At 37.1% G+C, this 17,175-nt stretch overlaps 1 protein-coding gene across 8 annotated transcripts in view; it reads right to left on the bottom strand.

The window, feature by feature from the left end:
• PIBF1 (progesterone immunomodulatory binding factor 1) overlaps positions 1-17,175 on the bottom strand; it is a 209,450-nt gene that overhangs the window by 18,607 nt on the left and 173,668 nt on the right. For 7 of the 8 annotated variants that reach the window (XM_059042235.2, XM_067016726.1, XM_067016727.1 and 4 more), the window contains exon 16: positions 11,685-11,769. The exons of the other annotated variant lie outside the window; for it this stretch is intronic. In XM_059042235.2, coding sequence (XP_058898218.1) covers positions 11,685-11,769 — 85 coding nt within the window. The remainder of the gene's footprint in view (positions 1-11,684; positions 11,770-17,175) is intronic. 8 annotated transcript variants of the gene reach the window in all.

Genomic DNA, 17,175 nt, shown 5'->3' with positions numbered 1-17,175 from the left:
CAAAACAATAAAAACCACACTGCAGTACAGTACTCTTCAAAATGGAAGAGTTAAGGACATTCTTATGAAACTTCCAGATGATGAAGATGATGACTGTTACTATACAATCTCTATAAAAGAGATAAATTGTTCTCTTGAATCTGAAAGCACATATCTTGGCCATTTAATATAAACTATTTGCATAGAGGGTGGCATATTAAAACAGCTCAACTGCAGAGCAGCTGCTTAAGAGTATTGCATAGTTGATGCCAATAAATTGCTGAAAGTTGTAAACTCTGCAAAGTTGTTGGCAAGGGGACACATAGATGGCATTTCTTGATGAAAATAGCTCTGACAAGTATAATGCAAACTATGTGCTCCACTGGAGGTTAAATGTAAGTGCTTTTCTAGAGGAATAACAAGGTAGCTGGCAGTCAAGTCAGAATTCTGTGCATCTTTCCTACCTGAGCTAATGCAAGGTAGAAACCAACCTTGTTTTAAACCAAGTACATCCATATTTTGGAGGTTTAAACTTCATCCAAAAGAGTATTTAAACAACATTTTATTCCGGAAAATTTCAAAGATCCAAAGAGAAGGGAGCATGGCATAGTGAGCCCCCAGTTTCTATTGCCCAACTTTAATCGTTATCAACATTTTGTCAGTATCACTTTTTTTTCAAACAGCTTTATTGAGATACAATTCACATACCATATTGTCATCCATTTAAAGTATATAATTTTAAAACTTTTTTATCACCTCAAAAAGAAACACCAAGTCCTCTAGGAATCACTCCTCTATCCCATCTGGTCCTCAACTTCCCAACCCTAAGCAACCACTAATCGACTTTCTGTTTCTGTAGATTTCTCTGTTCTAGACATTTCAAATGAATGGAATCATATAATATATGGTCTTTTGTGACCAGCTTCTTTCACCTAGCATAGTGTTTTCAAGCTTCATCGATGTTGTAAATCTATCAGTACTTCATTTCTTTTTATGACTAAGTAGTATTCCATTGTATGGCTATACCACATTTTGTTTATCCATTCATCAGCTGGTGAACATTTGGGTTGTTGTGAATAATGCTGCTAACATCTAACACTCATGTACAGGTTTTTGTGTAGACATGTTTTCATTTCTCTTGAGTATAAACCTAGTTGTGGAATTGCTAGGCCATATGGTAACTCTATGCTTAATCATCTGAGGAACTGCCATAATGTTCTGTCAACATTGTTTTATCTACTTCCTTTCTAGTTATTTTGAAATATTTTAGAGCAGACTTCAGACCTCAGATCATTTCACTTGTAAATACTTCAGTAGAGATTTTTAACAGATAAAGATTAAAAAAAAAACCCCACAATATCATTATCATATCTAACACTATAGTTTAAAAGAAAATGTAAATTTATTTCAAAGTCATCTATCAATACTCTAAGTGCTCAATGAGAATTTTAAATTATTAATATTATCAAAGCAAATTTTTAACAGTTCAGTGTATGAATTTTGAAGAAGTAAAAATATACCTTGGATGTCAATGGCACTATACTCTAAACAATACACAAAACAGATTTTGTATGGCAAATTAATATTCATGTAGTATTTACTATGTGCCAGGCTTTGCACTAAGTATTTTACATAAAAATTTAATCCTCTCCCAAATACCAAGAGGTAGATATTACTTCAATTTTCAAGATAAGGAAACTGAATTTTAGATTTTAAGAAATATAGCCAAGGACTTCCCTGGAGGCACAGTGGTTAAGAATCTGCCTGCCAATGCAGGGGACATGGGTTCGAGCCCTGGTCCAGGAAGATCCCACGTGCCGTGGAGCAACTAAGTCCGTGTGCCACAACTACTGAGCCCGTGTGCCACAACTACTGAAGCCTGCATACCTAGAGCCTGTGCTCCACAACAAGAGAAGCCACCGCAATGAGAAGCCCAGGCACCGCAATGATGAGCAGCCCTGGCTCGCCACAACTAGAGAAAGCCCGCGTGCAGCAATGAAGATGCAATGTGGCCAAAAATTAAAAAAAAAAAAAAAAGCCAGATTCATTAGCTACTAAGAAATGAAATCAGGATTCAAATGGGTTCAAAGCTGTCATTATTTAGACGTTATGTACACAGTAATGCGGATGCCTTCTGTCAAGGCCTTAGATAGCCGCAATTTCAGGTTTGGAATGGACCTTCAAGTTATTTAACCTCTATACAAAACAAAGCAGAACAACAATAACACCTGAACAAAGCAAACAAAACATGTCTCCTTATAATGTCTACTCTTAGGTTTTAATTTCAGCCTTTGGAGAGATGTATCCAAGTCTATTTCTGCCTACTTTGAATTTCTTGTATCTCTCTAAATCTTTTCTTCTCGAAACACCCCCAATCCATTAATCTCTCTTATGACTGAAAAGAATTCTTTTATCATCTTGATTATTTTCCTCTGATTATCTCCTAGTATTCAAAGTTTTGGGCCTAGGACAGAATAAAGAAAGGAGTCTTGGCCAGAGCAGAGGGAAATAAGGCTTATCTACTCCTTATTCTAATGCATTTCAGATGACAAACATTTTTGGAGTCATACCCTATCTACCACTGAAAGCTTAGTGAGAGCTCACGTGTTTGGTGATTGAGACACAACTGTGCTGTCATAGCCTAGGGGATGTAACTAATCACCTACAACATTCTTTCCTAAATTTGGACATCATCTTAAGGTCATCCTCAACTGCGAGGCAGGTAGAGGAAGCTAGCATTAACACACTGAAGTAGGCCCCTCTGAACTGAAAGCTACTGCGACTGTTGACTTAAAACAGAAGTGTGGGCGCCTTGATTCTGTTCTGATTGGTTTGTGCAGACCCTTTCACTCATCTGATTACTGAATAGTACCTTGGACTTCTAACTGCTTTGTCTTCCGGTATTCCTGTCCTCTTGGTGCCTGGCTTTTTCCCTTCTATACCAGTATTCATCTAGTTGCTGTCTGGTTTCTGGCCTTCACTACTTCAGTGTAATCTGATAGTTTTTGACGCATGTTCTTGTTGATTTCCATCATCAATTTCAGACTCCAGACTCTCTCCTCCATTTTGAGCGCTGGTATCCAGAGCGTGACTCACTCCAGTGCCTGTACCTTCTCCGTGTTGTATCCCCTGCCTTCCCTCAGTGTCAGCTCCTTCATATGGGATATAGATTTGTTAAGTTTAAATTAAAATACTGCCAAAGAAGACCATAATCACTTCATTTCATTGTTAATAATCTCTCCTGGCCAACTCCAGAGACTTACTTTAATAGCTTTGCAGTTTGTTTTGTGTGTTTCCTTATACCCTAGAATTGTTTGGTTTGTTATAAACTGCTGCTATTCTAGAAGTCATAAAAACACAGGGTTAGAAATGATAGCAAGAGGTCATTACTTGTTCCTCACTGATAAAAAAGGGTCAGAGAAGTGTACTTACTATTTAAAAGAAAACATACCAAACTTCTAAAATGTAGCGGGAAAAATATACATTTCATTCTTTAAAAAAAAAAAGCAAAAACAATAACTAGAAAATGACAGGTCTATATGATACATAATAGATGTGAAAGTGTGATGTGAAAAAAGTTAAAAGAGCATATATACACATATAAAGTATTTTTATGATGAGATAGAATGTCTCACACAAGACAGAATTTTACTTGCAGGACACAACAGAGATATCTGTAATTTTAAAGCTGATGATGAAAAGATTAAAAATGAAGCCAAAATACTTATAAAATCAAAATAATCTGACCTAGTTCTACTAAGTTTTGTATAAGTCCACATAAACATAGAGGTCCACAGAGTACAATCTAAAAAAATGTGTGTCTTTTATGCAATTCAAAATTGAGGAGAGGGAACATTCCGTTGCTGCATCTGTCAAATGGGTATAAGACCATCACAGAGCTCTTGAGACACTTTAGTATAACATAATAGGGCTGAAAAATTTTAAAACATTTTGGTAGGAAGAAGTTATAAAAACTCAAGATATTATTATTACTTTTATACAGTAGGTTTAGTTTTGTCATACTTAAAGTATATTTAAATTCAACATTCACAAATGAGTATATTTTGCAATACTTTACTCCCTGAATTTCCTCAGACCTAAATTCACATACCCTTATATGGAAAAAATAAACATTCTAAAACTTTATAGGGAAAATATGACTTATATTGTATGTGTTGTAGGTTTCCACTACGATAACTGTCTTTACAATATACATTTACGGGGCTTCCCTGGTGGCGCAGTGGTTGAGAGTCCGCCTGCCGATGCAGGGGACACGGGTTTGTGTCCCGGTCCGGGAGGATCCCACGTGCCGCGGAGCGGCTGGGCCCGTGAGCCATGGCCGCTGAGCCTGCGCGTCCGGAGCCTGTGCTCCGCAACGGGAGAGGCCACAACAGTGAGAGGCCCGCGTACCACAGAAAAAAAAAAAAAAAAAAAAAAAAAAAAAAAAAATATATATATATATATATATATATATATATATATATATACACACACACACATTTACATCTAGGAAATCAAAAACAAATTTGAACTTGAAGAGCACCACTATGATGAGAAATGTATGAATCTGAGAAATAATTACATCTTCATTTAAAGAAAAATTAACTTACCCACACACTTTTTGTTTTTTTTCAGTCATACTGACTGTACTGACTGTAAAATTTAAGTACATATGTGTATAAGAAAATCGTGTAAAAAGGTATTCTTAAGAAAATTTCAAAATAGTTAAGTATGAACCAAAAAGAATGACACACATATAGAAATATGTAATTTGTTTGAACCCTTTATGAAGTGGATTGCCTAAGGGGCACTTGTGATGCTGAAATGTCCCTGAAACTTTCCGAGAAATCACAAAGAACACAGGAGTTAGAGTCCTGGAACATAAACATACCATAAAAAATGATAATTATACTGTGACTTCACTTTTCAGAAACCTGGCTAACTGCAGGGTTTGTTTTCTTTTTGTTAAGTGACATTCACTTCAATAAAAGGCAAGTTATCTGGAACCATGGGAGTTAGTCCAACCAGGTAAGTGTGAGGCCTTGCACGTGCTAGGCACTTAGTAAGAAGTGGTTGGTTAAATGCTGGTTAAATACTAACTGAAATGCTTGTGGACCTTGAGAGAGCTTATTGGCAGAAGCAGTGAGTGAAAGGGTAGAAGAATCTCAGGTTTGAGAAACAGATTTTTTATATTCCACAAATATTTACTTTTGAGGAGAGAGAATGTGAATATATTAAAGGCTGGTTTCTAATGCTTTCCATTTGACAGCTTCTAGTGCAAATATTATTGAAGATTGGAAAAGATCACAGTTAGTTTAACAAATGTTCAACTGAATACTTACCAAATACTGTGCTAAAGGCTAATACACAAAGGAAAACTAAGCACTCTATTGGCAAGACAGATGCGTAATTGTGATATATAGTGATAGGAATATTAATACAAGTATTTTTAAAGTTATGGGAAAGAAGTAAAAAAAAAGATAAGTTTTTCTTTATTGAGTTATGAAGGGCTTCAAAGAATAGATAACATTTGAACTGACTCTTGAAAAGGAAGGAAAAGAGGGAAGGGTCCTACATTTACTGAGTTACTGTCACATGCCAGGAATGTACTATATGAATTCTCATATAACCCTGTGAAGTAGATATTACCTTTATTTATATATGAGAAAACTGAGTTTAGACGGGTTAAATTATTGCCTCAAGAATCCATAGCTATTAAACTGTGGGCTTTAAGTGATTATGACATGTTGGCGTAGGTTCATCATTTGTAGCAAATGTCCACACTCTGGGGAGGCTGTGCATCGGGGGTGGGGGCAGGGGTCACATGGGAAATCTCTGTACCTTCCTCTCAATTTTGCTGTGAACTTTAAACTGCTCTAAAAAATTGTCTTAAAAAAAAAAAAAAAAAAAAGAATCCGTAGCTATTAAGTAGCAGAGCCATCTTGCCTGTCTGACTGCTGGCTTTTCCCACAGTATTTCAAAATATAGGTGATGTAAGGAATATAAGGGTAATTCCAGCCTTAGAATTTAATAAGAGAGCTGAACAAGTATATATGCAATTCTGGGTCAATCCACTGTCCACCTTCTCCATGGTTACACCTAGTATGCTGAGTGTAAGCTGCTAGAGAAAAATTACACAGAATGGCAGTACTACAAATATATGACACTTCATCTTGGCAATTATTTGTTTCTGTAATGTACATCACTCATTTATTACATAGCTCTTTCAAACTTCGATTTTCCTCAAAACTCTGATCCTATCATGTGTCTTGCCCATTAGAAAACAACCATTAGATGGGAACTCCCTAAATTCTTACCACCAAACCTACTAACTTACTTTTAATGTAATTTTGATTTCTCCCCTACAAAATGGAAGAGGTGCCCCACCTGTCTAAAGTTAAATCCCATCACTTCGCCCTGGATCTGCTCCTCTCCCAACACTTTTGTTCAATTGATTATCCTCTCTCTTTCGTACTTTCAATGTCTCTCTCTCTGTTTGGTTCCTACCTATCACCATTTAAGCTGGATACTCTCCAACTCGGGGAGGTAAAGGCCCTTGATCTCACGCTCCCTCCCTGATCACCTTATATTCTCTTATTCAAAGGGTTGCCTAGTTTTCCTTTTACTATTTTTCAACTTCTACTTATTTATCAGTTCACTGCAATCTGCCTTTAGTGCCACTGAAACTGCTTTTTTTTTTTTTTTAACTTCTTGTTAAATCCAAATACCATTTTCTTTTTCATCTTTGTTCGACTTGGCCCCTTGGCAGCCTAAGCTATCGCTGACAACTTCCTCCCTTCTGAATGCTTCTGGCTTCACGTGGGTCTACTCTTTTCCTGATGCACCTGCCATTTCTCTGGTCACTCCTCACTCTTCTTTGAGTAAGTATTTTTTGCTCTGCCCAGCCCTTAAATATTAGTGCTCATCAAGAATCTGTCCTAGGGGCTTCCAGGCTTCCCTGGTGGCGCAGTGGTTGAGAGTCCGCCTGCCGATGCAGGGGACACGGGTTTGTGCCCCGGTCTGGGAGGATCCCACATGCCGCGGAGCGGCTGGGCCCGTGAGCCATGGCTGCTGAGCCTGCGCATCCGGAGCCTGTACTCCACAACGGGAGAGGCCACAACAGTGAGGCCCACATACCACCAAAAAAAAAAAAAAAAAAAAAAAAAGAATCTGTCCTAGGCCTTTTTCTGTTCTCATGCTATATATCCCTACTAGTTCATTTAATCTACTTCCATGTAAAGCACCATCTTTACGCTGTTGACTCTCAAATCTCTACCTCTAGATAACTTCTCTTTCTTGGCCTCCAGAACCTACATTTTTAACTCTCTACTGAATATATCCACTTAGATATTTTCTTGAGTTCTTCTTTCCCAAACCTATTCCTCCTATGTTCTCTGTAGCACCACCATAAACCCAGGATACAAGTCAAAACCCTGGGCATCAATTCTCATTCCTCCTCTCTTCATCATCCCCTAAATTCAGTCAATCACCAAGCCGAGTGATTCTGCTTTCTAAATAGTTTTCAAATTGGTCCATTCTTGTTGGACACCATCATCACCAGTTTAGTTCACGATACCACCTATTGCTCAATGAAATACTGAAATAGCTTCCTAAGTGGGGCTCTTACCACTCTCCCTAATACAGTTGCAAAAGAAATTAGAAAAAGGTTTTTATATCAGTTTCTTAAAATTATACTCAGTATTCTATTAGATACATGGCCGATTAAAGATGCTTCTCCTACTTTTGAAAGCTTAGATTCTAAGGACACATGATGAAATGTATACAAATAAAAGCAGAATTAAAATTTCCAAAGGTGTTCAGCAAATCTTGTTTCATTAAGGCAAATATGAGTGGATAAAAATAAATGAAAAATGAAGGCCATTAAAGAAGACTCTTGAGAGGTATGCTCAACGAGAGAGAAGCCATTCTAAGGAATCACATTTCGTATGCTCAAAACTGAATGTTTAATTTGAAGCCCAGATAATGTTAACTAAGAGTGAGATCCTATCAATCTTTTCCTTTACCTTTTCTAAAACCTAATTATTTAAGATTTATATTTTATATTTTTATACCTAAAAGCTCTTAGCATAAGTGAAGACATTTAAGGGTAAAGAAGATTACATTCCACTTGAAAGACAAAGAAAAAGTTATTCTGAAGCATCAAAAGTGAAAGAAGAGAAAAAAAGATTACAACACCTGGATAAGATATTCAGCTCTGACTTTTCTGGCAACTAAGACGAAAAGGAAGCACATTAAATTACATAGTTTTCATTTTCTGAAAAAAAGAAAGAAGGATATAACTTCATCTACAGAGGCAAAAATTTTCCTGGAACTCACACAAGCAGTAATTCATCCTGAGATTTTTGTCTAAATGGGACTAAGGAGAAAGATCATAAGCTTTTGTTTCAGAAAAAAAAAAAAAAGAAGTTTCTACAGTAAGTACGGTTGAGTTACTTAACTCTTATCAGCATCAGTTTCGTCTGTAAAAGTAGGGACAATGATATTTATCTCAGGGTACTGCAGCAAAGACTAAATTATGTAATATAAATGGAAGTACTTAGTAGATTGCCTTAAATAGTTTCACGAAACAAAGAGAAATGACACCAGATTTTATTTTGATCTTCTATAAAGGCAGAGGTCATGACATTCAATTGTGCCTTAATGGAAGGAATTTTGTTAGGAGAGATATTTTGCCCCTTTCCCCTTCTCTCTGCTTTCCGAAGGGTTTCACTGAATACAGGGACAGAACCTGGAGAATTCAGAATAGACGGACATGGACAGATATGAGATCTCAATTCAATTTATGATCACATCTTTCAGTTAGTATTTTTTGTGCAGATCCTTTAACCTAATACGTTTACTCATCTCACCTGAGCTTTGTAGTCTGAAAAGGTAAACTAAAAAAGGCTAGTTTTCTCCATACTCACCCTCTCTTCACTTTTTTTTATTATTAGGTTAATACATTTTCTCTAAAGAAGAGAATAAAAATCACCTAATACACTTTCCAAATACACACAACCATTTTTGAATGTATAAATGCTAGAAGTTTATAGAATAAGAGGTCACTATGGATTTTATCATTCCTGGAAATCCTTAAGACCACAATTGAACTCCCAACGTGAGAGGAGTTTTAAGCTAACAATTTTGAGCTAACACGAATAGAAAATAAATCTTCTGTGGCCATGCCTCAACTATCCTAGCATTGTCAACCTAGAACTATCCCACTCATTTTCTTTTTTTCATGTAACACATATTGGATAACTATGTAAATGAGGGGGGAATCTCATTTCATATTACCATAAACAGTCTTACCAGAACTAAGTAACACCACTTAAAAAGTTAGAGCAAGAGCTGCCCGGTGCAAAAAGAAAATGAAACACTTTAAATGTTCATTTGGGGCTTCCCTGGTGGCACAGTGGTTGAGAGTCCGCCTGCCGATGCAGGAGACGCGGGTTCGTGCCCCGGTCCGGGAAGATCCCACATGCCGCGGAGCGGCTGGGCCCGTGAGCCGTGGCCGCTGAGCCTGCGCGTCCGGGGCCTGTGCTCCGCAACGGGAGAGGCCACAACAGTGAGAGGCCCGCGTGCCGCAAAAAAAAAAAAAAAAAAAAAAAAAGTTCATTTGGTCTCTTTATGAATCACTAATTTAAACTGAGAAAATTTAGCTGATTAAAGCAATGATTCATACTAGATCATTTTCACAGGGTCCTGACTAGGGTGAGGCAAGGTCTCAGGTGCCAGCGCTGCACTGTGCATGCCTCTGAGAGGGGGCGCCTCCTCTATTTTGTGCCTTCAGTGCCTGGCTGCCGTCACCTTAGTCTCAGTCCTGATTTTAACTTTCAAAAAATTTAATTTATCCAAGTTATTCTTACTCAACTGTTATCTACTGGCTGTTCTGGGCACTTCACCCAATTCCTCTGACACCATTTCTAGATGATATACATCTTTGAGCTGCTTCCAGGAATATTCCCTAGTTCATCTCTCTCAATAATTTCCTTCCAATAATTTCTTCCCAAATACCTGATATATCTCTCCCAGACTAGGAAACAATGTCTTCAGGATACTCATAAACCAATCATCTGTTTTGAGCATTTTTTCTCTGTTAGGATAGCAAAATGGTAAAAACATGGCTAAGACAAGGCAGTGATAGTACAGTGGAAAAAATTCATGGATTAAAAACCTAGGCTTAACGGTACCAACTGCTGGCGAGGATGCAGAGCAACTGGAACTCTCATTCACTGCTGGTGGAAATGCAAAAGATACAGTCACTTTGGAAAACAGTCTGGCAGTTTCTTACAACATGAAACACACACTTTCCATATGACCCAGCAGTCCTGCTCCTCGTATTTACCAAGAGAAATGGAAACTTATATTTACACAAAAATACATACACAATTGTGTACAGCAGCTTTATTTATAGGCGCTCCCAAATGAAAACAACGCAAATGTCCATCAGCTGGTGAATGGATTAACAAACTGTGGTATATCCATACAGTGGAATACTACTCAGCAATAAAAATTAGGACAAATTACTAATATTTACAACAACATAGATTGATCTGTTTTATGGCAAGTGAAAAAACCGAGACTAAAAAGACTAATAATTTTATTTATTTGACATTCTGTGAAAGGATAATACCTTTTGTTGAAAAAAGGCAAAACTATAGGGATAGAAAACAGATCCATTGGAGTTGGGGGAAAAGGGTCACTACAAAGGGATGATGGAACGATTTTATATATTGATTGTGGTGATGGTTACACAACTGTATGCATTAGTCAAAAATCATAGAAACGTATACTGGAAAGGGTAAATTTTATTGTATATCATATCTCAATAAATCTGACTTAAAAAAATGAGAAAAAAACCTGGGGTTATCTCTTAGTTACCACCTGGCTCTGGGGAAGCCACCAAAACCTGATTTTCTTCTTTTATAAAATAAGGATTCTATTACCTTTAAAATATTTTTTTGTGAGGAACAAATTAAAAGAAAACTTATGAATTTTATTTTATTTTGCAGTATGCGGGCCTCTCACTGTTGTGGCCTCTCCCGTTGCAGAGCACAGGCTCCGGACACGCAGGCTCAGCGGCCATGGCTCACGGGCCCAGCCGCTCCGCGGCATGTGGGATCTTCCCAGACCGGGGCACGAACCCGCGTCCCCTGCATCGGCAGGCAGACTCTCAACCACTGCGCCACCAGGGAAGCCCTAAATTTTAAAGTTCAATACAAATATTGTATACCAGGCACTGGCCATACAATGATGCATAAGACAGAGGTACACTAAAGAAATGTACTGTCTAGGGACTTCCCTGGTGGTCCAGGGGCAAAGACTCAGCACTCCCAATGCAAGGAGCCTGGGTCTGATCCCTGGTCATGGAACTAGACCCCACATGCTGCAACTAAGAGTCCACATGCCACAACTAAAATATCCTGCATGCCACAACTAAGACCCAACGCAGCCAAATAAATATTAAAAAAAATAATAAATTTACTGTCTAGAGGGAGAAAAGGATAAGACAGATAATTATTAAATAACATGGAAATTCAATGACAGAGATATGAACAAGGCAATAGGGGCCATCAAGGAGCATTCCAGGAATAAGAATTAACTCATAATGAACACAGACTACTGGGATCCAATAATCTTAACCCAATATGATTTTGAAAAAGCCTAAGGTGGTAAAAATTATGACAAAATGGAAAAAGTACCTCACGATGATTCAGAAGTTGTTCCAAATCTAATGCCATTTGATTCTTCGTGTGCTGTAAAGCTGACTTTTCTTTATTTAAATTGCTGGAAAAAAAAACCACCAAGTTTTTAAAAGTTGTCATACTAATATAAATTTAATTAACAAATAATAAATAGCAAAAGACTAACTCTGATGGTTTGAATTAAAGAAAAATTAAATTTATAGTTCATAAAGATATCAGATCAGTGACTACAATGTTTGATTCAATCATTGGCCTAGCTATTTTATAAGAATACTTTTTCTTTTCACAACTATTTGACAATGCAACTGAGATGCTTTCTGAGAATACTTTCCTGCCTAGTAGGGGCATAAAATTGGTGTTTTAAAGATGACTGGTTACTCCTGAAATGTAAAAAGATGAAGTGGGACTTATATAAAAGGTAAAAAGAAAGTACTCATGGGCACCATATTAAAATTTAAGACACTGAGAGTCAAATTATAACATCCTTAAAACTGAAAGTAGTATTTTATAGTTTATCACATACTAAATTACCAGGTATATAGCTGAGTGAGATAAATGAATCAAGTACCTGATCTACAGTAAACTTGGGGAAACAATTTTTGTCTCCAAATTCTTAGTTCAATCTTCAACTTCTAAGTCTGCATTGTGAATTTCTCTTTGAAATGACCTATCTTCTGATAGGAAAGGGTGAGAAGCCTAATTGTAAGGACATGTTAATATTTTAAAACATACATATTTGAGGCCTGTCTTATACTGTCTGGAGTTTGATTATTCAACATATAAAAATATTTAGAACCATTAAATAAAATATTCTTTGAAAGCCACTGGGATGAGTCTACTCAGCCAGCACTACAAGGATTAAGAAAAGCAACAATGAATTGAAGCAACGTAATTCCTTGAATGTCAAAACAAAATCTGTAACGGTAAAATTAATGAGAATTGTTTTGCCAAACAGGTAAGATGTTTTAAGTTATACTTTAAGAAAATAGAATGCCACCAATTTTCAAAATATTAGGGAGAAGTTTTTTTAAACTCAGTGAATAGTAGTAGTATCCTGAAAGCACTGGTAATTCCAAGGACTTAAGAGTAAAAAAAATGTACATTATCCTCCTTCCTACTAATTGAGAACTTCCCCAAGGAAGCATCAGAGTTTGTCCTCTGAGAAGAAAGACTAGATGCAACTCTGACTTGTTTCCAACTGTGCCATTGACTCAACTGTGTGGTATAAAGCATGACACATACCACCCCACTGAACCTGTTTTCACATCCGTAAAAGTGGAAAATAATATTCATGTATGTGAAAGGGACATGTGAATTATCTAATGAATGATTACATAAAACACTGAGCACAGAAAACTCTACAAAATGCTATATCGTTTTACTAATTTAGATAAGAAACAGTCATCAGAGGAAAACAGTAATGAAATGTCAATAAAGGTAAGCAGCTCAGCATAAAAACAAACTGACTTTTGGAGTTAGGCGTCAGAGATCCTACTGAGCCGAGGAGTTGAAAAGAACTAGATGACAAAAAGGAAACTGAGTGCCGTGTTCTGCTTGAGTCCCCCAAAGCATGGTAAAGATCAGGTGTTTCTGTAACTTTAAAATTCTATATTTAGCTAGGATCACAATGAAGACAAAATATTTTTCCTTCTCTTTTTCTTTCTTTTATTTTTCTATTATTTTTTGGCTATGTTTGGTCTTCGCTGCTGCATGCGGGCTTTCTCTAGTTGCGGAGGGCAGGGGCTACTCTTCATTGCAGTGCACGGGCTTCTCACTGCAGTGGCTTCCCTTGTTGCAGAGCACAGGCTCTAGAGTGTGCAGGCTTCAGTAGTTGTGGCGTGTGGGCTCAGCAGTTGCGGCACGTGGGCTCAGTAGTTGCGGCGCGTGGGCTCAGTAGTTGCGGCGTGTGGGCTTAGTTGCTCTGTGGCATCTGGGATCTTCCCGGACCAGGGCTCAAACCTGTGTCCCCTGCACTGGTGGGTGGATTCTTAACCACTGGGCCACCAGAGAAGTCCCCAAAATATTTTTCAAAGTGAAAATAAACGTTCAGTAAATACGAATAGGAATATTCAAGGAACGGATGTGTTCATATACATGCACATATACATGTTCGTATACATGTACCCCCCCCAGAATGTAAACACACGCTCACATGCAGTACATACATGGGTGCACACGCACAAACACATACACAGACTACACACACACACACACGTAGCCTCTCAAATACCAATAGGCCCATTAAGTAAAGTGTAGTGTAATAGGAACAAAATATTGATGTAATTAAAGGATTTTGACTGAATAATTCATTAGAAATGCTTTATATGTAGTGTTTAATTTTTTCAGAATAAAGTTAAGTATTCCATATTTAAATAACAAAACTAACCATATAACATGGAATAAAAGGTAAGTGGATAAACTGGTTGACAAAGCAACTCAGTTCTATTTGCAAGACGTTGGCTCCACAGACAATACTTGGATATATATTTTCAAAGTCTTAGCCTTCTCTTTCTTAAATTACAAGGGAGACTACCTTCAACACATGGTCTCTAAAACTGCATACGATGATTATTATACTCTGTGTTCTTCCACACACAGTAATTACTCAATAGAAGTTTAGTCTCCATAAGACATTTCAGGGCTTCCCTGGTGGCGCAGTGGTTGAGAATCCGCCTGCCGATGCAGGAGACACGGGTTCGTGCCCTGGTCCGGGAAGATCCCACATGCCGCGGAGCAACTAAGCCCGTGAGCCATGGCCACTAGGCCTGTGCGTCCGGAGCCTGTGCTCCGCAACGGGAGAGGCCACAACAGTGAGAGGCCCGCGTACCGAAAAAAAAAAAAAAAAAAAAAAAAAAAAAAGACATTTCATAACAGTGGAAACTTACCTATAAAAATACAAAGCTTCTATGCGTGACTCATAAAGCAACTACAAAACAAATCTCCTTATAAGCACGTCTACCGTGAATGGTATATTACACCCATAATTGTTCAATTCACTGTTAATTATTACTCAGAAATTCATGTTTATGGCTCTGTTTCACCTGCTATATGAAAACATATTCCTGATATATTGTTCTTTAACTTCCTGGATCAATATACTCTGGCCTAGCCTTATAAGTGCCTAAGTAGTCTTTTCTTCCTAAATGACTAGTTAACGATAAATGGAGAACTGAAAACAGAGAAAGAAAACTTATGCTAATTATTCTCTTTCCATGCTTCCTTTGGTCCTGAACTATAGATCAAACAATATAACCCAGATTGTCTCTTGTGGATTGGTGGAGGAGAGTTAAAAGTACTACTTTTAGAACAGAGTATTACTTTAATGACAGTTAGTAGTGATATCTCAAATGTTAGCTTTTAACATGTTTATCACGATTTCATTTTAGTGCATGTTTACGCTAATCTTTCTAGGCATTGAATAAATTGTATCGATGGCTAAAGTGGCAAGTTGTGGGTGTGATATAATGATATTGTTTTATTTTGTAAGAAAATGATAAAATTTATATTCAGTTCTTTAAAGAGCTTTTATTGTATAAGCTAGAGAAACATTTACAAATTAATCAGTTAATTTAAGTATTCTTTACAATTAAAATCCACACCCAGAAAAAAGAAACAGGAATCATCAAGGAACATAGTCACTCAGTCATCTTTTAGGATGGCTCATCGAATGTTTAAATTTCAAATTAATGAAGGACAAGGGGAAGGGAGGTAACATTTTCTGAGCTTCTCCTGTGTGCCGGAAGCTTTTTATATATGTTTTTTATATATGTTATGTTTTATATATGTTACTTCATTTAATTTTCACAACTACCGCTTGATGTTCACATTAATATCTATATTTTACAGACACATTTACCATGAGAAGAGAAATCAGGCTGACGTGTAGTCAAAGCCCAGGATAATTAATTCTACTCTATTTGAAATGCCCTTGGCTCAGAGTCAGGGTGATGGTAGATAGAAATGTGATCTAACCTGTTGTATCTGACTTGTTGATTGTATTGTATGGCATCACATCCTTTCATTCACGTCATCAGGGTACAGCTACAGCATCTCACAAGCCATAATAAAAATACTGAAAGCACCTTAACTTTCCACATTAGAAGATAGTTGCTTCAATGAAGAGCAAGACTTCATATCCTGTGAAATATGAGTTCAGAATCTACTAAAATAGTATACAATAAATATATGAGACACAGACAGCTTTAAAGCCTTTCAGATGTTTAGCACACAAAATATTTTTTTTTGTTTAATTCCATAATTGGCATAGTTCTTGTGATTACTGTTGCTGTAATTAAGGGATTCCTAATTTTTGTCAAAATTCAGCATATTTTGAGAAGTGTTATTTCTCACTTCAAAGATAATTTTCAACATAAAAATGTGTTAAATATAAGACAATACTGATAATAGCAAACATTTAAAAAGCATTTTTTTTTTTTTTTGTGCTAGGCGGGCCTCTCACTGTTGTGGCCTCTCCCGTTGCGGAGCACAGGCTCCGGACGCGCAGGCTCAGCGGCCATGGCTCACGGGCCCAGCCGCTCCGCGGCATGTGGGATCTTCCCGGACCAGGGCACGAACCCGTGTCCCCTGCATCGGTAGGCGGACTCTCAACCACTGCGCCACCACGGAAGCCCCTAAAAAGCATTTTTTATAATGTGTAGGAATAGTGCTATATACATTACAAAGGTTATATCCTTTAATCCTCTGAATAACCATGTGAATTAGGTGCTGTTGGTACCACTTTCATTTCACAGATGAGAAAATTGGCTATAGGGTCCAATACCATAGCTATTAGCTAGCCACAAGTGGCAATGAAAATTAATATTAATTTAATTCAAATAAAATTAAAATTTTAGTTCCTCAGTAACACTAACCATATTTCAGATGCCCAATAGCCACATGTAGCTAGCAGCTACCATATTGGACAATGCAGATAGGGAATTTTTTTTTTATTATGAAATATTTCAAGAGAGAAACTATAACAATGGATCTGTCACCCAGCCTCAACAATTATCAACTCATTAAAAGCCTTCCTTTTAACCACTATTCTGCACTATTTTTTTTTTTTTTTGCTTCTCTTCCTTAATTACATTAGTTAAAGAAAAATTATCCCTTATTCAGATTAGAACATAGGGAGGCAGTATAACATAATGGTTAAGAGTATGGAATTAGAAAGCAGACAGATCTGGATTCAAATTTTGGCCCTAACAGAAAACTAATATGTTTTTAGATGACAAGTTGCTAAATTTCTCTAGGGCTGAATTTGTGCATCATTACAATTTTCTCCTGTAGCTGGCTATTATTTTTCTCTTTATTAAACATTTTCAGCTTTCCTAGTTCTTAGTAAAATGAATATTCAAATAAACTTACTTGAAGGTAACTGTGAAAGAGGTAATTTTTTCCACAGGCCTTTTATATATCCCTGCTGCAAGATTACAAAGGTAAGACAAAACACTATACAAAATTTCAAATATATCAAATATATAATATG

Source organism: Kogia breviceps, chromosome 16 (assembly GCF_026419965.1).
Source record: "Kogia breviceps isolate mKogBre1 chromosome 16, mKogBre1 haplotype 1, whole genome shotgun sequence".
Classification (NCBI taxonomy): Eukaryota; Metazoa; Chordata; class Mammalia; order Artiodactyla; family Physeteridae; genus Kogia; species Kogia breviceps.
Note: the sequence above shows the minus strand (reverse complement) of the source record. Positions and strands in the feature narration are given on the sequence as shown.